General features: G+C 41.1%; 1 protein-coding gene across 6 annotated transcripts; it reads right to left on the bottom strand.

Annotated features, from left to right (window-relative positions):
• Nucleotides 1-13,195: 13,195 nt before the first annotated feature.
• On the bottom strand, nt 13,196-26,846 carry csf1rb (colony stimulating factor 1 receptor, b). Of its 6 annotated transcripts, none has more exons than XM_071364737.1 (21): nt 26,663-26,846; nt 23,411-23,671; nt 22,943-23,182; nt 22,701-22,837; nt 22,414-22,573; nt 20,201-20,411; nt 19,966-20,081; nt 19,709-19,820; nt 19,366-19,523; nt 19,036-19,160; nt 18,818-18,944; nt 18,627-18,734; nt 18,318-18,431; nt 18,032-18,203; nt 17,070-17,167; nt 16,782-16,891; nt 16,560-16,682; nt 16,355-16,466; nt 16,050-16,149; nt 15,858-15,963; nt 13,196-15,643 (listed from the first exon to the last, which is right to left on the bottom strand). In XM_071364737.1, exons 1-21 carry the CDS (start codon nt 26,709-26,711, stop codon nt 15,494-15,496), a joined length of 2,889 nt encoding a protein of 962 aa, XP_071220838.1. In that variant the 5' UTR covers nt 26,712-26,846; the 3' UTR covers nt 13,196-15,493. The 6 variants fall into 6 exon arrangements, with proteins under 6 accessions (XP_071220838.1, XP_071220834.1, XP_071220835.1 ...); XM_071364733.1 differs by having other exon boundaries at nt 22,943-23,221; nt 26,663-26,845; XM_071364734.1 differs by having other exon boundaries at nt 18,318-18,428; nt 22,943-23,221; nt 26,663-26,844.
• Nucleotides 26,847-26,927: the final 81 nt, after the last annotated feature.

The following is a 26,927-nucleotide window of genomic DNA, read 5'->3' as shown; positions in this document are numbered from 1 at the left end:
ACTTTCATGTGCCTTAAAAATAAAGTTGTATTCCATCTGTAAATATGAAATAAAATAGTTAAATTACGAGCCTAGTTGGTTTAGCCACGGAAAAATACAGGAACCTTCCCGGTAGCCATGAGTTAATGGATGGGCTGGACATGCTGGGAGATGGTCTGCCGTATATCATGCCTCTGTCTATAACGTGAGCTGTTCAGTACTGTATGCGTTGATAGTCCTTTCTGCCACAGCGTTTATGAAAGATATAACGTTAGCTGTCAATAACTACAAAAGTGTTTCTACTTTGGCCAACAACATTGATGCCCTGAATTTAGTAGGCGCTATCGACAGATCAGTTGGAAAAAGTTTCTGCACAAGCCACGGTCAGTGTTAACCGGAGTGACTTGACACAACGCTGGCCAAACAAGACGTAGCTACAAACAAAACAGAGTTAAATGGTTCCAGTCTGCTGTGAAGCATTCATCCATGTGGAGTGCATTCGGAAAGTATTCAGACCACTTGACTTTTTCAACATTTTGTTAAGTTACAGCCTTATTCTAAAATGTGTTTCATCGTTTTTTCCCCCTCATCAATCTACACACAATACCCCATAATGACAAAGCAAAAACATTTTTTTTGATTTTTTTTGCAAATGTATAAAATAAAAAAACAGAAATATCACATTTACATAAGTATTCAGACGCTTTACTCAGTACTTTGTTGAAGCACGTTTGGCAGCGATTACAGCCTTGAGTCTTCTTGGGTATGACGCTGCAAGCTTGGCACACCTGTATTTGAAGAGTTTCTCCCATTCTTCTCTGCAGATCCGCTCAAGTTCTCTCAGGTTGGATGGGGAGCATCGCTGCACAGCTATTTTCAGGTCTCTCCAGAGATGTTTGATCAGGTTCAACTCCGGGCTCTGGCTGGGCCACTCAAGGACATTCAGAGACTTGTCCCGAAGCCACTCCTGCGTTGACTTGGCTGTGTGCTTAGGGTCGTTGTCCTGTTGGAAGGTGAACCTTCACCCCAGTCTGAGGTCCTGAGCGCTCTGGAGCAGGTTTACGTCAAGGATCTCTCTGTACTTTGCTCCGTTCATCTTTCTCTCGATCCTGTCTAGTCTCCCAGTCCCTGCCACTGAAAACATCCCCACAACATGTTGCTGCCACCACCATGCTTCACCGTAGTGATGGTGCCAGGTTTCCTCCAGACTTGACACTTGACATTCAGGCCAAAGAGTTCAATCTTGGTTTCATCAGACCAGAGAATCTTGTTTAGGAATCTTGTCCTTTAGGTGCCTTTTGGCAAACTCCAAGCGGGCTGTCATGTGCCTTTTACTGAGGAGTTGCTTCAGTCTGGCCACTCTACCATAAAGGCCTGATTGGTGGAGTGCTGCAGAGATGGTTGTCCTTCTGCAAGGTTCTCCCATCTTCACAGACAAACTCTGGAGCTCTGTCAGAGTGACCATCAGGTTCTTGGTCGCCTCCCTGACCAAGGCCCTTCTCCCCAATTACTCAGTTTGGCCGGGCGGCAAGCTCTAGGAAGAGTCTTGGTGGTTCCAAACTTCTTCCATTTAAGAAGGATGGAGGCCACAGTGTTCTTGGGGACCTGCTGCAGACATTTTTTGGTACTCTTCCCCAGATCTGTGCCTCAACACAATCCTGTCTCGGAGCTTTACGAACAATTCCTTTGACCTCATGGCTTGGTTTTTGCTCTGACATGCACTGCCAACTGTGGGACCTTATATAGACAGGTATGTGCCTTTCCAAATCACGTCCAATCAATTGAATTTACCACAGGTGGACTCCAATGAAGTTGTAGAAATATCTCAAGGATGATCAATGGAAACAGGATGCACCTGAGCTCAATTTTGAGTCTCTTAGCAAAGGGTCTGAATAGTTATGTAAATAAGGCTTTTCTGTTTTTTATTTTTAATACATTTGCAAAAATGTCTAAACCTGTTTTTGTTTCGTCATTATGGGGTATTGTTTGTAGATTGATGAACAACGTTTTTTATTTAATCCATTTTAGAGTACGGTTGTAACCTAACAAAATGTGGAAAAAGTTAAGGGGTCTGAATACTTTCCAAATACACTGTATATGGGTAAGAGTCTAGCTACATTTTCATTGCAAGTTAAAGCGTACTGTTAGCTAGCTAGCTAAAAAACGTTAGTATGCTGGCTCGCTAGCTAACGTTACTTGTATGATCTTTGTAGTAATATTATTCGAATCAGAAATACATTTGCATTGCTAGTTATAGCCTAATGTTAGCTAGCTAGCTAACATTTAACCTAGGTGTCATAGCTGTAGTATGAATACAGTTTGTATTGGTAGTGGTATGAGTTGAGATTATGTCGTCAAATTAGCCAGGTGTGTCTGGGGGTGACTACGGCCATCTATTGTGTTTCATGAACACCCTGTCTAGACAATAGTGACCCATCCACTTAGGTAGATGTGGCTAGGTGGTGGTTATAGCATTTATTTCACATGACCCATCAATTTAGACAAGTGTGTCTGGGTAACCGTAATCTAATAGATATCTGGATGCTTTCTGTTTTGATATTGTTACTATGAAAATATGCAAGTAACCATTTCAACTATTTACACCTTCTGTATCCTGTGCATATGATATATAAACGTAGATTTTATTTGATATAGTGTGTGTTTACCAGAGACAGTAATGTGAAGAACAACATGACCTGCACCAAAGTCAGATTAGGATATAGGCCAAGGACTAGATCAAGTGTATTTCTACCTGGAGTTGTTCCTTATTGTAGGCTACTACTTTCACCTCTTTTAGTCTTGAAATCTTTGGTTGTTTACTACACTACTCACTCTGTTTAAAACATGGCTTCACATGTGAATCCTTAAAGAGATGGGTGGGGCTAAGGCTTAAGAGGGTGTGAACGATGCTGAATGGGTACCAAAACATTCAAGAGCCATTTTCTCAAAAGTGGGGTTTATCAAAGCAGAATTTACTTTACTTCTAGCTCTGTCTCTACTTTTATCCAATGTAACAATCACAATTTCAGATTTTGCTACATAGGACCGAATCCAGGTGGTGGATCCCAAATATATTTAAATATAGCGGAGGGCCCCAAAACATTTGGTCTCCGGCAAATATTGCCCTCAGATGTCTCTTGACATGCCAAGCTTTCATGAAAGTTTAGGAAAGGGCTTGGAAGGTTAATACAGCAATGTTCTTTGCTCATAGCACAGTAGGCTGGAATCTTTGTTTGACAGTATACATTATTTTCACACCTATTGTATCTTGGATGTGTTTTTTATGAGAAAGAAAGTTTAGTCTAAAGTTATTATCAGGTTCGTCTCAGGTTAGTCTCAAGTTTATCTAAAGTTATTATCAGGTTGGTCTCAGGTTTGTCTCAGGTTAGTCTAAAGTTATTATCATGTTGGTCTCGGTTTATTCTAAAGTTATTATTAGGTTAGTCTCAGGTTGGTCTAAAGTAATTCTAAAGTTAGTCAAAAGTTAGTTTAAAATTAGTCAAGTTAGTCTAAAGTTATTATCAGGTTGGTCTCAGGTTAGTCTAAAGTTAATATCAGGTTAGTCTCAAGTTAGTCTAAAGTTAGACTAAAGTTAGTCTCAGGTTAGTCTCAAGTTAGACTAAAGTTAGTCTCAGGTTAGACTCAAGTTAGTCTAACATTTGTCTCAGGTTAGTCCCAGGTTAGTCTCAATTTAGTGTAAAGTTAGTCTAACAGTAGTCTAAAAATAGTCTCAAATTAGTCTAAAGTTGTCTAAAATGTGTCTCCGGTTAGTCCCAGGTTCCTGTAAATAGCCCACCCAACTACCTCATCCCTATATTGTTTAAAAAAAAATCCTTTGCACCCCAGTATCTCTACTTGCACATTCATCTTCTGCACATCTGTCACTTCAGTCTTAATTGCTAAATTGGAATTATTTTGCCACTATGGCCTATTTATTGCCTTACCTCCCTAATCTTACTACATTTGCACACACTGTATATAAATGTTTCTATTGTGTTATTGACTGTACGTTTCTTTATCCCATGTGTAACTCTGTGTTGTTGTTTGTGTCGCACTGCTCTGCTTTATCTTGGCCAGGTCGCAGTTGTAAATGAGAACTTGTTCTCAACTGGCCTACCTGGTTAAATAAAGGTGAAATAAAAAAATTAAATGATCAGATCAGATTAGTCTCAGGTTTGTCTAAAGTTATTCTCAGGTTAGTCTAAAGTTAGTTTAAAGTTAGTCTAACATTTGTCTGAAGTTAGTCAAAAGTTAATCAATGTTTCTAAATGTAGTCTCAGGTTAGACTCAAGTTAGTCTCAAGTTCGTCTAAAATTAGTCTCAGGTTAGTGTTACAGGCTTTGGTTTTTCCATGTATATTTCGAAGTTGGACGTTAGCACATGGGGCACTCCAATTGGCGTCACGTCGTTAGTCAGTATGTGTTACACCTGTACTGGCTTGTCATCTCGTTAGTCAGAATATGTTTCACCTGTGCTGGCTCAGTGCTCCAGTGGTCTTGAGAGATGTGGGGTTTAACACCTTTAGATGGCTCTCCCTATTTGATTTCTTCCCTGTTTTCGTTTTGCTCCACTTTTTGGTTTGCTTCCTGTCTTTAAGTTTGGTGTGGGTTTTAATTTTGTTTGCTTGTTCTTGGGCAAATTTAGTGGGCGCTCGTGGTGGGTGTCTTGTAGGCCCCAGTTGTTGTTGCTAGTCAACCTTCAGTGGACACCCCCATGGGTGTCTTTCAGAACCCCTCCTAAAACCCCACCTTTTTCAGTGGCTCTTGTGGTCAGTGACTCTTTATTGGTTCCCCCTTCTGTTTCAGCGATATTATTCTTGCTGGGGAACGTAACAAAATGGGGGCTCATCCAGGATCTTGTTTCCCATGAGTATGATAGTTGATCTAATCACCTTCTCTGAAGCTCTGCTGTGCCCAGATATTTGAGTGTTCAAAATACACTTTTGTCGTAGAGTTTCAGTCACTGACATCCACCCTGAGGGGTTATACGATTGGTGGAATGATTTTGAAAGTTGCATAAACGCTTATAAAATAAATAAAAAACCATGGACTTTAAGTTGGAAGCATTTGTGGAAAACCCTACGTGGGAGATGCTAGATAATTGTGCGAAGGCAAATCTGCTTATCATCGCAAAGCATTATGACATAAAAGTTGCACATGCCGATTCAAAAGCAGTACTCAAAGAGTTAGTCTATACTGCTTAGGTGGAGGAGGAAATCTTTCTGGAGAGGGAGAATGATGAAAAAGGTTCTACGGGTGGTAGAGTTCACCCCGTAGATGTACAATTGAGAAAGGTATAACTAAAGGCAAAATGGGAACAACAGAAATTAGAGTTGGAGCACAGGGAAAGACAAGATGAGCGTGCAGCCAAACAACAAGAACAGGAACATGAGCCATTCAACCTAGAGAGATCTGGAAGCACTCCAAATCCATTAAGGCCACCCTGCACCCTCAACAGAGTTTGATCTTGGTCGGAACAGCCGACTTGTACCGCCTTTCAATGAAAAGGAGGTGGATGTATACTTTACTCTGTTTGAGAGAATTGCCACATCCCTAAAATGGCCACGAGATATTTGGTCACTGCTCCTTCAGTGTTCTTGTGAAAAAAACTCAGAAAGTGTACACCGCTTTATCTCTTGTCCAGAGTTCAGATTATGACACTGTTAAAGCTGCTATCCTTCGAGCTATCCTTTGGGCTTACGAGTTGGTCCCAGAGGCATACAGACAACAGTTCCGTAAATTACAAAAGACAGAACCACAAAGCCATGTTGAGTTTGCAAAGGAACAAGCATGTCAAGGACCTTGAGGATTTAAAGACACTCATACTTCTCTAGCAGTTCAAGAATTGCCTTCATGAAAGGGTTGCCACCTACATTTATGAGCACAAGGATCTCACTCTTGAGAAAGCTGCAGTCCTTGTAGATGAGTTTGTGTTGACACATAAAACTACTTTCACAAACAAAGCATCAAGTAGTTATTCCTACGCAAAATCAATCCAGAGCAGTCACCTTCTACTGTGTCCTTTTCTACAGTGCCCAAAAGATAAAGATTGTCAGAAAATAGATTTTTCGTATCTGCCAGTTTGTCATGACTGCCGTGAGAAAGGACACATTGTCTCTCATTGTCCTGAGTTGAAACTGAAAAATGAGAGAGAGAGAAAAGGCAGCTTCTTCTTGTGGGAGCACTCCAGCCCATTAAGTCTCTGGTTGGGAATGGTGTATCTCCTAAACAAGATTTTGGTTCAGATGTGTATGAACTCTTTGTTTCAGACGGGTTTGTGTCTCTGTAGAATGGCGATGCTGTTAAGCAGTCAGTGAAGATACTGCGAGACACTTGGGCAGCCCAGTCTTTCATTTTAGAGGGTGTTTTGCCTTTGTCTGACAATTCAGAAAGTGGTTACAGTGTGTTAGTACAAGGCATGGAGATGTGTTGTGTGGAAGCTCCTTTGTATAATGTGTAACTCTGATCTTACATCTTATATAATGTGGAAGTCTGATCTTATTTCTGGTTGCATTGTCGTTGGAGTGAGGCTTAGCTTGCTGGTGAAGGGGGTCTCATTCATTTTGGGAAACGATTTGGCTGGAGGGTAGGCTGTGCCAAATCCTGTTGTTTGTAAGGAACCCAGAGTAGAGGAACCTGATGGGTTATCAGAAAAGTACCCTAGCGTATTCCGAATGTGTGCCGTTACACGTGCTATGTCTAAGAAAGGCTCCCGGAGCAAGTCTAGTGTTGAGGAGGATGTCAGCGATCCCACCATGGTTAATCTGTCTGAGACGTTTATGGGTGATCCTGAATTCGGTATATGTCCTGAGTTGAACTCTCCTTTGAAAACCCCAGGTGAGCGAGTTTGTAGAACCGCTGTAGGAAGAGATGGTCCCTACAGTTCACACTTCACTTTTTGCTGAGATACATCAAGAGGAGGAGTTTGATGAAGTTCATAGGGGTTACTTTGACAGAGATGGTGTTCTAATGAGGAGATGGTGTTCTAATGAGGAGATGGTGTTCTAATGAGGAAACGGTGTTCTAATGAGGAAATTGTGTTCTAATGAGGAGATGGTGTTCTAATGAGGAAACGGTGTTCTAATGAGGAAACTGTGTTCTAATGAGGAAACTGTGTTCTAATGAGGAAATTGTGTTCTAATGAGGAAACGGTGTTCTAATGAGGAAATGGTGTTCTAATGAGGAAACGGTGTTCTAATGAGGAAATTGTGTTCTAATGAGGAGATGGTGTTCGAATGAGGAAATGGTGTTCGAATGAGGAAATGGTGTTCGAATGAGGAAATGGTGTTCGAATGAGGAAATGGTGTTCTAATGAGGAAATGGTGTTCGAATGATGAAATGGCATTCTAATGAGGAGATGTTGTTCTAATGAGGAAATGGCGTTCTCATGCCACCTCTGGGCAAAACGATTGGCCCAGTGTATCTCAAATTGTCCTTGCAGTTACGCTTCGACAAGAGATACTGAGGTTGGCTCATGATATTTGTATGGCAGGCCATCTTGGAGTCAACAAGACGTATGACCGTATCTTGCATAACTTCTTCTGGCCTGGTCTGAAACAGGATGGTGTGTCTTACTGTAAATCCCATCGTGTTTGTCAGCGGACAGCTAAACCGGACCAAGCTGTACTGGTGTGCGCAGACCAGCTGGCTGGTGTGTTTACGGACATATTCAATCAATCCTTATCCCAGTCTGCTGTCCCCACATGCTTCAAGAGGGCCACCATTGTTCCTGTTCCCAAGAAAGCTAAGGTAACTGAGCTAAACGACTACCGCCCCGTAGCACTCACTTCCGTCATCATGAAGTGCTTTGAGAGACTAGTCAAGGACCATATCACCTCCACCCTACCGGACACCCTAGACCCACTCCAATTTGCTTACCGACCCAATAGGTCCACAGACGACGCAATCGCAACCACACTGCACACTGCCCTAACCCATCTGGACAAGAGGAATACCTATGTGAGAATGCTGTTCATCGACTACAGCTCAGCATTTAACACCATAGTACCCTCCAAACTCGTCATCAAGCTCGAGACCCTGGGTCTCGACCCCGCCCTGTGCAACTGGGTCCTGGACTTCCTGACGGGCCGCCCCCAGGTGGTGAGGGTAGGTAACAACATCTCCACCCTGCTGATCCTCAACACTGGGGCCCCACAAGGGTGCGTTCTGAGCCCTCTCCTGTACTCCCTGTTCACCCACGACTGCGTGGCCATGCACGCCTCCAACTCAATCATCAAGTTTGCGGACGACACTACAGTGATAGGCTTGATTACCAACAACGACGAGACGGCCTACAGGGAGGAGGTGAGGGCCCTCGGAGTGTGGTGTCAGGAAAATAACCTCACACTCAACGTCAACAAAACAAAGGAGATGATTGTGGACTTCAGGAAACAGCAGAGGGAGCACCCCCCTATCCACATCGACGGGACAGTAGTGGAGAAGATGGAAAGTTTTAAGTTCGTCGGTGTACACATCACGGACAAACTGAATTGGTCCACCCACACAGACAGCGTTGTGTAGAAGGCGCAGCAGCGCCTCTTCAACCTCAGGAGGCTGAAGAAATTCGGCTTGTCACCAAAAGCACTCACAAACTTCTACAGATGCACAATCGAGAGCATCCTGTCGGGCTGTATCACCGCCTGGTACGGCAACTGCTCCGCCCACAACCGTAAGGCTCTCCAGAGGGTAGTGAGGTCTGCACAACGCATCACCGGGGGCAAACTACCTGCCCTCCAGGACACCTACACCACCCGATGTCACAGGAAGGCCATAAAGATCATCAAGGACAACAACCACCCAAGCCACTGCCTGTTCACCCCGCTATCATCCAGAAGGCGAGGTCAGTACAGGTGCATCAAAGCAGGGACCGAGAGACTGAAAAACAGCTTCTATCTCAAGGCCATCAGACTGTTAAACAGCCACCACTAACATTTAGTGGCCGCTGCCAACATACTGACTCAACTCCAGCCTCTTTAATAATGGGAATTGATGGAAATTATGTAAAAATGTACCACTAGCCACTCTAAACAATGCCACTTAATATAATGTTTACATACCCTACATTACTCATCTCATATGTATATGTATATACTGTACTCTATATCATCTACTGCATCTTGCCATCTTTATGTAATACATGTATCACTAGCCACTTTAAACTAAGCCACTTTATGTTTACATACCCTACATTACTCATCTCATATGTATATACTGTACTCTATACCATCTACTGCATCTTGCCTATGCCGTTCTGTACCATCACTCATTCATATATCTTTATGTACATATTCTTTATCCCTTTACACTTGTGTGTATAAGGTAGTAGTTGTGGAATTGTTAGGTTAGATTACTTGTTGGTTATTACTGCATTGTCGGAACTAGAAGCACAAGCATTTCGCTACACTCGCATTAACATCTGCTAACCATGTGTATGTGACAAATAAAAATTGATTTGATTTGATTTGGTTGTACCTTTGCAGCCTATTCCTGCTTTTGACAAACCTTTCATCAGGGTTCTAGTGGACTGTGTTGGTCCTTTGCCCAAAGCCAAGAGGGGTAACCAGTTTCTCTTAACCATCATGTGTGCTGCCACTTGTTTCCCTGAGGCCATTCCAGTGAGGACGATCACGGCTCCCAGTATTGTTAAAACTTCTTTAGGATTGGTGGGTCCCCTGCGGGAAGGTTGAGCTAACATAGGCTAATGCGATTAGCATGAGGTTGTAAGTAACAAGAACATTTCCCAGGACATAGACATATCTGATATTGTTCAAAAGATACAATTCTTGTTAATCTAACTGCACTTTCCAATTTACAGTAGCTATTACAGTGAAATAATACCATGCAATTGTTTGAGGAGAGTGCACAGTTTTGAACATGAAAAGTTATTAATAAACAAATTAGGCACATTTGGGCAGTCTTGGTACAACATTTAGAACAGAATGCAATGTTTCATTGGATCAGTCTAAAACTGTGCACATACACTGCTGCCATCTTGTGGCCAAAATCTAAATTGCACCTGGGCTGGAATAATACATTATGTGTTATATTCTCCTACATTCCTTTCACATTTCCACACACTTCGAAGTGTTTCCTTTCAAATGGTACCAAGAATATGCATATCCTTGCTTCAGGGCCTGAGCTACAGCCAGTTAGATTTGGGTATGACATTTTAGGCAAAAATTTAAAAAAAGGAGCCAATCCTAAATAAATTATTTTTAACGTTTGGATTTCCGCAGGTAGTGTAATCGGACCAAATTTAGAATTTCATGTCAAAGGTTATTCCTGCAAGTGCTACAATAGTTGGGTGTAACCCATTGCTCCTATTGTACCTACCACCCAGTCTCAAGGTGCTCTTGAGAGATTTCATCAGACTTTGAAGTCCATGTTAAGAGCTTACTGCTTTGAGTTGGAGAAATACTGGGATGAAGGGGTCCCTCTTGTGCTGTTTGCATCGGAAGGTTGATCAGGAATTTCTTGTTTTTCTTTCAAATGTTTCTTTCAAATGATTTTGTGTTTGGACATCATGCCAGAGGTCCTTTGAACTTTCTGAGATAAAGGTTGTTGCATGGCGACACAAACACAAACCTGTTGGAGCATGTTAGCGCTTTTCGATAAAGATTGCAATGTGCCTGTGAAGGCGCAAACGAAAGTTTGGTACGATCAAATGGCCTGAAAACGCACTTTCCATGTGGTTGACCCAGTCCTGGTTTTGTTGCCCATTCTGGGGTCACCATCAATCTCGCTTTTCAGGCCTTTACCCCATAGTGAAAAGAAAATTGTAATTTGGATTACATCATCGCCACACTGGAGCGGAGGAAGTAACAAACAGCTGTGTTATGTCAACATGTTGCAACCGTACTTCACCCGGTACGATTGGACAGAGAAAGTCTGTGGAAACCGGTAATGATGTTCTGCCTGTAGCCACTGCTGCAACTGTTCAGGCTGTGTAAGGGCTATTTGACCAAGAAGGAGAGTGATGGAATGCTGCATCAGATGACCTGGCCTCCACAATCACCCGACCTCAACCCAATTGAGATGGTTTGGGATGAGTTGGACCGCATTGAGACGGAAAAGCAGCCAACAAGTGCTCAGCATACGTGGGAACTCCTTCAAGACTGTTGGAAAATAATCCCAGGTGAAGCTGGTTGAAAGAATGACAAGAGTGTGCAAAGCTGTCAAGGCAAAGGGTGGCTACTTTGAAGAATCTCAAATATAAAATATATTTTGATTTGTTTAACACTTTTTTTAGTTACTACATGATTCCATATGTGTTATTTCATAGTTTTGATATCTTCACTATTATTCTACAATGTAGAAAATAGTCCAAATAAAGAAAAACCTTGGAATGAGTAACTTTGTCCAAACTTTTGACTGGTACTGTTTATATATATATATACAAATGTGTCTGTTTTGTCTATTTAAGTGCTGACAGACAGTAGACACCACGTTTATGCTGGAAAAGGTGACGCATTTAAATTGATAATGTTCTAAAATGGAAGATGTTTTCTGTTGGTTGTGAGCAAACTTGTCCAATAAAAATATAGGATATATTTGTGGTCTTAAGGGGAAGGTGTTACATTCTTTAGTTTTTTCATGTATATTCCAAGGTTGTACGTTAGCACGTGGGGCGCACCAATTGTTGTCACCTCTTTAGTCAGTATGGGTTACACCTGTGCTGGCTTGTCATCTATTTAGTCAGAATGTGTTTCACCTTTAGTTGGCTCTCCCTATTTGATTTCTAGACAAACAATCCTTATTCTATTTTCGATTTTGCTCCACTTATTGGTTTACTTCCTGTCTTTAAGTTTGGTGTGGGTTTTAATTCTGTTTGCCTGTTCTTGGGTAAATTTAGTCGGGGCTCATGGTGAGTGTATTTTAGGCCCCAGTTGTTTTTGCTAGTCAACTTTCAGTGGACACTCCTACGAGTGTCTTCCAGAACCCCTCCTAAAACCCCATCTGTTTCGTTTTGGTTACTGACTCTTTGTTAGTTCCCCCTTCTCTTTGAGTGACATTATTTGGTTTTCTTGCTGGGGAACATAACATTAGTCTAACGTTATTATCAGGCTAGTCTAAAGGTAGTCTCAGGTTAGTCTGACGCTAGTTTTAAGCTATTATCAGGTTAGTCTCATGTTAGTCTCAGGTTAGTCTCATGTTAGTAAAAAGTTAGTCTAAAGTTAGTCTAACGTTAGTCTCAGGTTAGTCTCAAGTCATTATCAGGTCAGTCTCAGTTTAGTCGAATGTTAGTCTCAAGTTAGTCCCAGGTTAGTCTCATGTTAGTCCCAGGTTAGTCTCAAGTTAGTCCAAAGTTAATCTAAGGTTAGTCTCAGGTTAGTCTAAAGTTATCAGGTTAGTCTCAGGTTAGTCAAAAGTTATTATCAGGTTAGTCTCAGGTTAGTCTAAAGTTATTATCAGGTTAGTCTCAGGTTAGTTTAAAGTTGTTATCAGGTTAGTCAAAAGTTAAGGATGTAATAGAATGAGAAATAAGAGTGATATCTCACAGTGAGAGGATGTTGGTGAGGATCAATCTGTGAGAAGTAGCATGTAACCTTTAGCCTCGCAAGCAGCCTGATCTTGCGAGCTTACATGAATGTTCGCTGAGTGGATAACGGGAATCAGTCGGGTAATTATGAGGCTACGTCACCTTAGGCAACATATTGAGATGTAGCTGGGTGGCTAGTTTCTTAGAACTCTGTTTAATTGTGTGCAATGGTGCTGCTCCCTAGTGGTATAAACAGTCACATACCGTTAATGGTTATAGTAGGGCAACTGTTCATAAAAGATCAGCATAAATTACAGTTGTTTGTCATCAATCATTCTTACTCTTTTTATATCCAATCTCTCTTGTGGATTTTTACTTTTTATGGTTCGTTTTTGTGGTTATGAAGGGGTATGTGCCATCTTCCAGAATTGCAAAATAGTTTAGCAGGAGAAGTAACTTGAATGTTTATGCAATGTCTAGGTTCTTGTTTTTCAAGAAATGAGGGCAAACTCAGCACTTCCTGATAGTAAAAATAAAAGGTTTACTTCTCCGAAATTGTTATATATGAAAGAATATTTTGGGTAGGTATGCATGGAAAACATACCCTTTACCATGAGTGGCTATGGGGTCAAAGAAATGTATAGTAGCCTACCTGATAGAATAACTTTGCAGGGAATATATGATACTACAACAACTAACTATTATGAATTGGTATCAGGAATTCATAGAAGGTAGGAAATGAATTTGAACTTTTCTATTTGATTACATACTTACAGTACATTTCCATGTATTGGTAAAATGTTCTTACACTCAAGGCAAGACCAAAAATACAGTAATTGTTTTGCTACATTGTTACAAGCACTTTTAATAGGGAAAATATGTTGCTACAATTCATAATAATATACCTACAGTACCAGTCAAAAGGTTGGACACACCTACTCATTCAAGGGTTTTTCTTTATTTTTACTATTTTCTACATTGTAGAATAATAGTGAAGATATCAAAACTATGAAATAACACATGGAATCATGTAGTAACCAAAAAAGTGTTAAACAAATCAAGTTTTTGAAATGTTCCTGATTGACTGACTGACTGACTGATGTCTTAAAGTAATGATGGACTGTCATTTCTCTTTGCTTATTTGAGCTGTTCTTGACATAATATGGACTTGGTCTTTTACAAAATAGGGCTATCTTCTGTGTACCACCCCTACCTTTTCACAACACAACTGATTGACTTAAACAAATTAAGAAGGAAAGAAATTCCACAAATTAACTTTTAACAAGGCACACTTGGTTGAGAGAATGCCAAGATTGTGCAAAGCTGTCACCAAGGCAAAGTTTGGCTACTTTGAAGAATCTGAAATATAAACACTTTTTTGGTTACTACATGATTCCATATGTGTTATTTCATAGTTTTGATGTCATCACTATTATTCTACAATGTAGAAAATAGTAAAAATAAAGAAAAACCCTTGAATGAGTAGGTGTGTCCAAACTTTTGACTGGTACTGTACATTTCTTTAACTCTCATCCCCTTGGAACGAGCCCAACCAAAACTAATCTCCAAAACAGCAAAACGTGTTCAAAATAAATTGTGAGCCAAGGCTACACACTGGCTAAACACAAAACACAAAAGTTATTGACTGCCCACCATAATATAAAAACGTTTTCGCAGTAACTTGTGTTACTTAGGCATATTGAAACGTTGATCTCAGTTCAGTAAAACTGGTGTTGAGAACTTTGTGAGTATTGGAAACAAATGAAACTGCATATGTAAGTGGCTCCATTCTACAATCATTTTTAAAGAGATGCATTAAGCAGTGGCTCACGAAGCAGTATTCATGGCAGGCTTCACCAAAAAACTTACCAAGAAAAAAACATAAAATAATTTCCTTTCATCTGTGTTTCATCATTTTCTTTCAAGTCGCAAGAGGCTGAATGTGTCCCTCCAGAGAAAGCATCCCAGCGAGCCAAACAGTGCCCCTCTGTCTCTGTATGTGTAGCCCATCTATCTGATGCTGTCTGGTGAAAAAGAGTATGACATTGTTGCCGCCCGTAGCATTGAATGCAAGGGAATACAGCAAGCATTTGGCCTCCCTTGATAAAAATTTAAATGAAATAATAACCAATCGGCGTTGAGCTAAACTGAGTGAGCTCAACTGTGAATGGTCCTGGCGCACCAAAAAAAAAGTGTCAAGGGAAGCCAGCTTGGATTTGCTTCACACAAATAACATCATCAAAAGCAAAACGTCATTGACAGAAACAACTTGAATTGTTGCATCACATTGTGTCATTGTTAGGCTAGCGAGCAAACATTCTAGCCAGGTAGCCTAGGACAACTAAAACTAAAAGCGTGTACTGTATGACAGAGTCATAGACCGTTTCCTCAACATGGAAGAAAGGAGGATGGCATTGGCGTTTCTCTACAAGTAGGGTGAGACATGTTTTTTTCTAGTTGCACAAACAGAGGACAGCGGTTGCTCTCTGGTTTTGTGATGAAACAAAGGTGTGGTTGAAATAATTCTGCCACTGTATCTTCTTATTGTCTCGGCCTTAGACCTATATATCACGGTGTCAAGACATATGAACTAACAGGTTATAGAGCAAATAATGCAATTATCACAACACATAGGTTGTAATATGGCTTTTCCCCCTGACTCGGGTTCCCTAGGGATTTTACCCACGCATCGCTACTGGCATTAAGTTGTCACAGTCCGATCAGAGTTTGTAAAATATCTTGATCTGTGTAAATATAAAAGTTAAATGCGTAGAATAATGTCTGGGTTTATGGTCATTTTCTGTACATAAAATGTTGAAGGCATACACGCTTAGTTCCTTTTAAAACTGTTGTTGCTTACTGGAACTTGACTTTGTACTTCGTAAAAAAGGTACTGAATGACACTAAAACCATGTTCTGTACAATGAGAGTCAAGACATTTGGATAATTTGGTGTGTCTAGTCCATCCAACTCTTGGCTATGACCGGCAGACAGTCATCTATGAACGTATAGTAATGGAGGATGGCCTGATGTGCTCTCAGCAGAACTGGTAGTTGTTATTCCTCATCAGGGGCTTTTCCTCTTCTTCATGGTTCAGTGTCTGATCACAATCCTCACTAATCTTAGCTTGGTCACTCTGCTCTCCTGCCTCCTGCTGTGGCGTCTTGTCCTGCACATTCCTGTAGGTCTGGCAGAAGAAAGGATACTTTGTGTCAAATTAAAAGTGTTGATGTCCCCAAACCATTTTATCCACCAAATTATATTATTCTTACTGTAAATACATTTTAGGAGTACAGAAAATCCTGCTTTAGGAAATAATAAGAAGTTAGCAGAATGCTAAGAGAGAGACTGTAAATGTAAAATGTAAAAAGACTACAGTGGGTCACTTGAGTCCATCTGACCTGGTCTGGCTGGTCAGGCAGTAGACTCTGGATAAGCTGGCCAATGGTACTGAAGGTTGGACGCACTGTTGGTTCCATGTTCCAACACATCTTCATGATGGTGTATCTGAGGAGAACTCTCAGTTTCAGATACTGCAGCAGGTTGTCAGGTTACATCATCTCTTTTCGCCGATCTTGAAATATAATACTCACATCTCTGGAGGGGCAAAGTCCGGCTGTGACATGTGGCATCCATCTTTGATCATCTTGTAAAACCGGGTGTCCACCACAATATTAGGGTATGGGCTCTTACCTAGAAATAACAACAAAACATTTATTTAAAAAAATATATATATATTTTATCACATACTTTGATTCGACATAAGACATAATTTTTGTCATCATGTGCCAGAGTGACCTAGCCTGATCCCAGATCTGTTTGTGCTTTTTCCGACTTCATTTTCATTGGCAAGCGAACAGACAGACTGGCACCCATGCTAAGTGTCAGAGTGACCCACCCAGAGAGAAGACCTCCCACAGCAGTATCCCATAGGACCAGACATCACTCTGCACTGTGTACACACAGTCAAAGATGCTCTCGGGGGCCATCCACTTCACTGGCAGACGGGCCTGGGAAGGAACATAGTTCACAATCATTGGAGAATCTGAGCTTCCTAAACTAAAGTGATTTCTTTATTCCTTTATATTGTTTTATTAACTCACATTTCCTTTCACCACATAGTTGGAGTCATTCTCGATGTCTCGAGCGAGCCCAAAGTCGCAGATCTTAGCCACGTGGCCATCGGTCAATAGGACGTTCCTAGCGGCCACGTCCCTGTGAATGCACTGCAAAGACAACATTGGTTTCACTCATATAATCATGTGTCAATCTGCATGTTACACTACACGAGTTGACTTTAAATTAAAATTACATTTTTCTATTACATTTTTGGATGCAAGGAAGTCCATTCCCTGAGCCACCTGATAGGAGACCCTCAACAAGTCTTCTATGTCCAGCGACCAGGTGTCTGTCTCTGGATCCTCACATAAAGAACCTATGACGGAGAGAGAGAGGAAGAGAGAGACTATATGAGACTTAACAGTGTATATTACCACCCGTCACTCCATAACCTAGCAGAGAGATAGAGAGAAAGATGGAGGAAGAGTGTATAACGCCCTTCCACTCCACAACCCTCTCTGTGTTACTGCAGTGTGGAGACGGATGTTAATTACCCATAGGGCAGTATTTGGGCCTCTGCGCTGGATGCATGTCCTGGTAGTTGTCTGAGCTGGAGCAGGAAATCCCACTGTCACTGCAGACACATAAAGGCCTGAGAGGTTACACTACGGTCTACACTGGACAGGTACACTGAGTGGACAAAACATTAAGAACACCTGCTCTTACCATGACGTAGACTGACCAGGTGAATCCAGGTGAAAGCTATGATCCCTTAGTGATGTCACTTCTTAAATATACTTTCATCAGTGTAGATGAAGGGGAGGAGACAGGTTAAAGAAGGATTTTTAAGCCTTGAGACATGGATTGTGTATGTGTGCCATTCAGGCGATGAAGTGCCTTTGAACAATGTGTGGTAGTAGGTGCCAGGTGCACCGGTTTGTGTCAAGAACTGCAACGCTGCTGTGTTTTTCACACTCAACAGTTTCCGATGTGAATCAAGAATGATCCACCACCCAAAGGACATCCAGTCAACTTAACACAACTGTGAGAAGCATTGGAGTCAACATTGGCCAGCATCCCTGTGGAACGCTTTCGACACATTGTAGAGTCCATGCCCTGACAAATTGAGGCTGTTCTGGTGTTTCTAATGTTTTGTACACTCAGTGTATTCTGTGTAGAAATGAAAATGTACGGTCAGTGATAACGTAGAGACCATGACGTGCGTCAAGAGGCATGAATGCCTTGTTAGTATAGAATGTAGATTTTGATACGGCACCACAGAGAGCAATGCATAAAATGAGGGCAGAGGAGGTCCCTGGCTAGAAGAATGCACAGCTTTGTCACCTGGTTGACGGTATATAAAACATGTGTGGAGACTGAAACTTGTGCCTCACATCTATTTCTCATTTCTCGTTTTGGTGCACTTTCACTAACCCAGAAACCATGTCTCTGGTCGGAGAATGGAGAAAGGAGAGTGAGTTGAGACTAGAGGCATGTTAGTGATCGTTCAGCCTACCTCCTGACACGAGACTCCTGGCTACATGTGTTCTTGTAGTGATCACTATCCCCTGGAACCTCTGGAACCCCTGGTCCACTCAGGATGGAGTCCAGGAACAGCTTGGCCTTGCCACGCAGGAAGTTCAGCAGGTCGCCATGGCTACAGTACTCTGTGATCATCAGCATTGGGCCTGTGGTCGAACACAACAATGAGATGACCGATTTGGTTAACCAATGAAACTCACCCTACAAGTCATGTTACCTTCTTCTATGGAAATGCAAGTACAGAAAAGAGTTTGTCCCACCTCCTTGAGTACACGCCCCCAACAGGTTAACAATGTTGTCATGACATCCCAGGTGACTGAGGATCTTCAGTTCTGACATCAGAGCTTCTCTCTCCTCTGAGTGGGCACTTGCTGCTGAGGAGGAGGAGTAACTCTTTCATTATTGCATGTACTGAGATACTGCTTCATCTATGATGGGAACTACTTTCATGCCAGCATGTATCCAATAGCAGTTATGTATTGTACAATCATTTTGACTTCCTTCTGTAAATTAAAAGCAATGCTGTAGGGTTAAAGATGTTTAGGAACAGTATGAGGAGGCGAACTCACGCTTGAGCATCTTTACTGCCACACGGGTAGTCCTGTTGTCATCGGTCCCCAGACCATAGGCAGTGGCCTCCACAACTTTCCCAAAAGCCCCTGCTCCCAGAATCTGGCCTGGAACACAGAGTATTCAGTCAGTCATTACTGTTTCATGACCTGATCTCTGTTTTAACCCCCAAAACGACAATAAAACATACCAAGCCTCAGCTTATCACGAGGGAACTCCCACTTCTTGTTATAAGGAAGTTGAGTAGGGTCAATAAAGGTGTAGTTATTCCCATCATTGGCCTCGATGATCTTCCACCGGACTTCATATTTGGGTTTCTATGAGAGAAAACATATGTTGTGTAATGGTCTAACTGCAAATGTATTTGGGCAGTGAAAGCCAATGAACGAGTCAGTAAATGCAGCTCACCTGCTTGTATTTGTACAGAACGATGACAAGCAGTAGGAACAGAAGGGCTGCTGTGCTGGTGGCTCCAATGAGAGTGGGGGTGAACAGCTCTGACATTACAAATGTTGGAGTGGCAGCAAGAACATCTAAAACATAGCAAACAACACGGTACATTTGGATGCCCTTGAAGTCAGCTCATGACATTATTCAATACTAAACAGGGAAACGAGAAATAACACTGCCCGTGGCTGTTTCAGTACTAGTCACAGTAAGAGACCACCGGCGCCATGTGAGAATCTCACTAAACGTTTGTTTGTGCAGTATACTATATAGCTGTAATGGTCGTCTTACGCGATACGAAGGTGACCCGATTTTTGCCAGCAAAGTTAAAGGTGACACACTCCACTGTGACCTCCTCAGTTGAGGGACTGAGGGTCAGCTCACTCTGCACCTCCATGGTGCTGGTGAAGAGAGGCTGCACCTCCACGGTGTCATTGTCCGCATCACACCTGACAACAGAGGAACGTCAAGATGAGCACAGACAGTAGGCCTGTTTCATTTAAGAGTGAAACAGCTCTCTCTGCATATTTTGCTGTGCAAAGCTCTTGGCTTATTGGTATCCAGTTAGAGAACCTACAATCAATCAAATTGAGTATATAAAGCCCTTTTCTACAGCATCAGTTTTTACACCTACGTGCTTTGTATTCCTGGGCACTGGTACCAGAGGATTGTGGGAGCTGGGTATCCAGAGGAGGTGCAGATCAGGGTGGTAGAATTCTTCAGTCTGAGCATGGCACTGGGTTTCTCTACTCAGTCAGAGAGGACAGACAGCATCACACTGTGTAAGTCATCATCACGTCACTCTCACAGTACACGGCACAGTTTTGCTCCATATTTTCTCGCTAGTTTGATAGTCGGTGTGACCGGTCACATTGGAATAAGATATCTTACGGTAGACTTGGATATTGAAGGTGATGGAGCTGTCGAGGCGCGTGCTCCTGGTGTGGAGGGTGTACAGGCCCCTCTCCTCAGACCTGACTCTGTGTAGCAGCAGGCTGCTCTCGTACCTACAGGATGACAGGACAGGATCAAATAACAGCACCGGCTCCTGTATTTATTCAGCATCTTTTACAAATGATGTGGTATACACATTCAGAAGCAGGGTAATTATTGGGGAAATAATGACCTGTAATTGTCTTGGGCGGTCCATGTGTCGCCATGAGTGGAGATGTTGTGACTGTGAGACATGGGCACGTCCCACCAACGCTCCTTGATTTGGGGATAGGCCTCGATCAGAATGCTTATCTCAAGGTTCTCCCCTTCTTTCACATTGACTAAGGAGCCATTTTGGTATAGATTGGGTGACAGGCGGGGTATGAACCTAATGTAAGGCTCGTCTGAAGAAGGGAGAAAGACAAACAGAGAGAGAACATTTAAAGATGACATTATTTTGATCACAAACTTCAACAAAACTTAACATTTTAAATTATCACACCGCCATTTCCTTTGAGGATGCTAAGCTGAGTTACACTTTTAAAACCGGTTTCCATGTTTGGTGTTTGTGGAGATCAACACTAGCTTTGTACTACCATCCTGATCTCGCAGGCTTACGTAAATATGATCCCATGTAGCCAAACATATTAGATGTTAGCCAAACATATTAGATGCTAGCCAAACATATTAGATGTTAGACAAACATATTAAATGTTAGCCAAACATATTACATGTTAGCCAAACATATTAGATGTTAGCCAAACATATTAGATGCTAGCCAAACATATTAAATGTTAGCCAAACATATTAAATGTTAGCCAAACATATTAGATGTTAGCCAAACATATTAAATGTTAGCCAAACATATTAGATGCTAGCCAAACATATTAGATGTTAGCCAAACATATTAGATGCTAGCCAAACATATTAGATGCTAGCCAAACATATTAAATGTTAGCCAAACATATTAGATGTTAGCCAAACATATTAGATGCTAGCCAAACATATTAAATGTTAGCCAAACATATTAGATGTTAGCCAAACATATTAAATGTTAGCCAAACATATTAGATGTTAGCCAAACATATTAGATGTTAGCCAAACATATTAAATGTTAGCCAAACATATTAGATGTTAGCCAAACATATTAGATGTTAGCCAAACATATTAAATGTTAGCCAAACATATTAAATGTTAGCCAAACATATTAGATGTTAGCCAAACATATTAGATGCTAGCCAAACATATTAGATGCTAGCCAAACATATTAAATGTTAGCCAAACATATTAAATGTTAGCCAAACATATTAAATGTTAGCCAAACATATTAAATGTTAGCCAAACATATTAGATGCTAGCCAAACATATTAGATGTTAGCCAAACATATTAGATGTTAGACAAACATATTAGATGTTAGACAAACATATTAGATGTTAGCCAAACATATTAGATGCTAGCCAAACATATTAGATGCTAGCCAAACATATTAGATGCTAGCCAAACATATTAGATGCTAGCCAAACATATTAGATGCTAGCCAAACATATTAAATGTTAGCCAAACATATTAAATGTTAGCCAAACATATTAAATGTTAGCCAAACATATTAGATGCTAGCCAAACATATTAGATGTTAGCCAAACATATTAGATGCTAGCCAAACATATTAGATGTTAGCCAAACATATTAAATGCTAGCCAAACATATTAGATGTTAGCCAAACATATTAAATGTTAGCCAAACATATTAGATGTTAGCCAAACATATTAGATGTTAGCCAAACATATTAGATGCTAGCCAAACATATTAAATGTTAGCCAAACATATTAGATGTTAGCCAAACATATTAGATGCTAGCCAAACATATTAAATGTTAGCCAAACATATTAGATGTTAGCCAAACATATTAAATGTTAGCCAAACATATTAGATGTTAGCCAAACATATTAAATGTTAGCCAAACATATTAGATGTTAGCCAAACATATTAGATGTTAGCCAAACATATTAAATGTTAGCCAAACATATTAAATGTTAGCCAAACATATTAGATGTTAGCCAAACATATTAGATGCTAGCCAAACATATTAGATGCTAGCCAAACATATTAAATGTTAGCCAAACATATTAAATGTTAGCCAAACATATTAAATGTTAGCCAAACATATTAAATGTTAGCCAAACATATTAGATGCTAGCCAAACATATTAGATGTTAGCCAAACATATTAGATGTTAGACAAACATATTAGATGTTAGACAAACATATTAGATGTTAGCCAAACATATTAGATGCTAGCCAAACATATTAGATGCTAGCCAAACATATTAGATGCTAGCCAAACATATTAGATGCTAGCCAAACATATTATATGGTAGATCAACACTCCCTTTCCCTAATGCTTACCTACGACCTGCAGGTAGGTGGTGGACCTGTTGGCCCCAGCCTCATTCACGGCTGTACAGGTGAAGTTTCCTGTGTCAGACATGGTCACAGCCGGGATAGTCACAGTACTGGTGATGTGGATCTGCTTGTCCTGCTTTACTTTTTGTAAGAAGTTCAATGCCTGTATATATATAAACAACACCAACATATCAGTTCAGATCTTCAGACAGATACTGTTTCATACAAGCTAATAGGAAACATATATGATTTAATGATAGAAATTGAGGACAGGTTACTGTTGAACTGACTTTGAGGGAGGAGTGTTTCCAGGTGACGTTGTAGAAGTGGTTAGGGTTACTGGTGATGCAGGGGATGAGGAGCTCCTCTCCCACAATACTCACATACCCATCTACCTCAATTAACACAGACGGTGGCCAACGCAACCCTGGAACATACACATAGAAGTAGATGTGTTTAGATGCTTTGGGACTAATAACCTCAATGCAATGTCCAACAAATACAAAATGCACAGACATCTACTTCATCTTACTTTGAATGACATTGATGTTGATGTCTTTGGAGCGTGTTGTGACCCCATTGATCTTTGCGCTGCAGATGTAGTTTGCACTGTGGCTGGTCAGAAGGTGTCTGATGAGGATCCCTCTCCTGGGATTGACAGTGTAGTTCATGTCAGGGGGTGTTGGGTCTCCGTTGGCCATACGGAGGGACAGGTCTGTGGCACTGGGGTCTGTCAGCTGACAGAGGAGAACATCCCCGCCCTCCTTAACATCTTTCATGTTGCGGGGGGTTACCAGAACATTAATGGGATCTATAAGGAACATAACAGGTTGAGCAATGTTGACTTAACTTGTGACATATTAGCTGATAAACATACAATGTTGTGTGTGGCTTTGGCAGCTGGACAGATAATAATAATAATAATGATAACTTAACATTTCTAGAGCGCATTTCCCACTCTCAACGTCCATAAAAGATGTCATGTCATGAAAACACTTACCTTTCACATAGATGTGGACCTCTGAGAACAGGTCTGGTTGGTTGTCATACACACACTTGTATGTGCCAGTGTAGTCTGCTGTAAGGTGCCTGGTGGAAATCATACTCCCCTGTTTAGTGTTCCTCTTTTTGAACGCTGTGGTAGACCAGGTGGCTGTACTGTCCCCCTCACAGGTCAAGGTGAACGACGTTCCTAAAGGCAAAGTCCTCTCAGTCTCCCACAGCAACACAGAGTTCAGCTTGATCACTGGAGGACTTCGCTCTGTCAACAAACCAAACACAGAACCAGGAATAAACTATCAAGATTAACAATCCCTCACATGTCCATCACATGTCCCTCACATGTTTCATGGAATATAGACATAGACTACGGTAATAATAGATTTCAATGAATTATCACATTTGTAACTCTAAAACCTATCTTCTCAGGGATGAACATGTTCAAGTGGATGCCCCACTGATTTGTATTTATTCCGTTTATATATTTGATCTTCAACTTCAATCATTACATGTTTTAAATATGTGAACATTTGTTCAGAGATCTCTCCATTTGACACATTTGTAGGGCGATTGAATGTGCCGTGGACAGCTTGTTGTACAGATTGTTGTTTTTCAGGGTGGTGGTTGAAAATGTTTTGAACATTTTAAAGACCACTGAAAAATATAACACTGATCCATCCTTGCATAAGGAGTAATAGTCAGATGGAATTGAGTCATCAGCAGTAAATGCAGAGCCGGACAGATAGAACAGGATCTACCTTGGACAGAAGAGGAAGAACAATTTAAAGCTACAATATTTAACTTTTTGGGGCGACCCCACCAAATTCTTAAAGAAATATGAGTTATAGATCTCTCATTCCCATTGAAGGCCAGTCTAAGAAGCAGTATATCTGTTCTATGTGCTCTATTTCTATGCCTCCCATTCTTAAGTTTCGTTTTTACGTCTTTTACTTTCTCGTTTGTACACCATCTTCAAACCGCTGAAATTACAATATTTTTGGTTATTGAAAAGATATTTCACTGCAGTTTGGATTGTACCAAGATTCTCTACATTGTTTGTTTTGTCACATTAACTGAAATTAGGCAAATTATTAGAATTGTAGCAACCAGGAAATGGCGGCGCATCACAAGGAAGACTTGTAAAATAAATGTTATTTTGAATCTGTTTATTTGGTTTTCAGGCGATTCAGACAGTGATGCTATACATTGGTAATCAATCATTTATGTTATAATCCAAAACAGTAAAAAATAAACAAATCAGATAATGTGATTTAGTACTGGGATATCAGACTGTGATTGGTTCATAAGTTAATTGTTAAATCCATACAAGCAAATTGACTTTATCAATGCATTCTCTATTGTATGCCTTATTGAACACATTTGGTTTAGTAGCAGGTTATTGCCCACAATCTGAAACTGGATTGAACTGCTGCTTAGTTTGTTATGAAGCTTATTCATCCTGATTGGACAGCCTGTCTCATGCAGGTTAAGATCTGAGCATCTCATTGGCTGGCAGCGTTGGGTTTCTTGGCCAGGTCCTGGAGGTGGGTGGAGATGCGGGACACCTGCAGCAGCAGGGCCTGGTGGTTCTCCACCAGAAGACTCTGGTGTCTGCCCAGGTTCTGCAGGTTATTCAGGTGCTGAGCTCCCTGGTCCTTCATGGCTTTCAGCAGGTTGATGACCTCCCTCTGGCCGCTGGACACCTCTCGGTGCTCCTGGACCAGCTGAGACAGCGCCTTGACCACCTCTCCTTTCCAGCTAGCAGCTTCTCGCTGGTCCTGGGTATGTTGGGAGAGTAACTGTTTCAGCTCATCCACTCCACAGCAGAGAGACGTAGGGGCTACCACCGGGTCTGGGGGAGCCTGACTGAACTCTGGGTTGGCTGGGAGGAAGACTGGTTTAAGGTCCCCCATGGTCATGCCAACTGGTTCGCTGGCAGAGGGTACTTTGTCACCTGAAAGAGGGTGAAAACACATTGTCTCATTGTTGAGTGATGAGTGAAGAATTCCCATTTTAATACAAAGCAAGAAACCTGCAAGAAAAATACATTTTAATTGACTGTACAACACAGTATTTCACTTGTATTGTATTAAATACTAAAATGGACATCAAACAATCCACTTACTTTGAATCAGTGAAGCGCATCGTCTTGAATTTCTCCTCTGTCAGGCATGATGCCAATACTTCAGTACCAAAGTTATGTAATTTGCTGTTACTGACATATAATTTTATCATATGGGGAATTATGAGTTATTTCAATTTCAATGCCTTAGGTATCATCCATAGAAAGGTGGTAATAATTTTTTTTTTCTTGGTATACATCAATGTCACCAGAGATAATTATTTTTGCAATAAAAGCTTCTGTCTATTTCATATTTGAGTGTTTTTTTCAGGGAGAAAGGGGAAATCAATCAATCAATCAATCAATTTTATTTTATATAGCCCTTCGTACATCAGCTAATATCTCGAAGTGCTGTACAGACACCCAGCCTAAAACCCCAAACAGCTAGTAATGCAGGTGTAGAAGCACGGAGAGTGTTCCTGAGAAGAAATGAGAGTGTTCCTGAGAAGGGTTTAAGCATGTGTCTTTTTGTGTGTGGATTTTTTTTTTACGAAACCCCCGATAGCGTCTAGCTCCAGGAAACACATTGTGCTCGGGACTTGCTGGACGGATCCAGGTCTCGGGGGGCCTGTTTCCCAATCCCACTCTCTCTTCTGCTTTTTCTGGGGAGGCGGCGGAGTGGGGGGAACCACCAGGAGCTGGACATGTTCTGTTAGCTCTGTGTCTACCCCCCACCCCCTGTGACCCCCCTGCTCTCAGATGCCAGAAGCCACAAAGCTAAACACCTGCTCTCACTGCAACAGTCTTCACTATGACATTTTATTCATTTGAATCCAAATTCTGTTACATGCATGGTTACATTTTTTTGAGAAAAAAAAGATGAATTGTCATAAAAATGTAATTAAGATTAAATCGCATGTATCTATTGTGTTAAATATTTAAAACAAATGTATTTGACTGTTATGATGGCAATTCTATCCATGCAAAATACAAAAAAAGTTGGTCTTTTTTTTAAACAAAACAACTCATGAACATATGATACATTTGTCTGAATATTGACAGCACCATGATATTTAAATGAGGTCTCGTTGGTTTAAAAAAATCATGACACATCCTCTGAACAATATTCATAGAACAAAGGAGCTGATTTTAAACCACTTCCTACAGTCTCACATTGATTAATGTGCTTACCTTGGGCTGTGCAGAGCATGATGCCCAGGAAAAGGGCTAGGAAGAGCATATTCTGTCCCTCTCACTGTCTGTTAGTCTCTGTCTATATGTCTGTCCTCTGGGTAGTCTGTCTGCTCTACTCAAGGGTTGTTAAGGAACTGGTTGACTGGGGTGGCTTGTCAGTCCTGATATCATTACAACTTCCCCTAACTCACCTCCCACAGTGCTTACAGCCAGTACATATTAAAGTAGTTCGGGTGTTCTGAATTCTTTTGATGGATGAGTC

The sequence above is a fragment of the Salvelinus alpinus genome, chromosome 24 (assembly GCF_045679555.1).
Source record: "Salvelinus alpinus chromosome 24, SLU_Salpinus.1, whole genome shotgun sequence".
NCBI classification, from domain to species: Eukaryota; Metazoa; Chordata; class Actinopteri; order Salmoniformes; family Salmonidae; genus Salvelinus; species Salvelinus alpinus.
The sequence above is the reverse complement of the archived record's forward strand: the minus strand, read 5'-3'. Positions and strand labels throughout refer to the sequence as shown.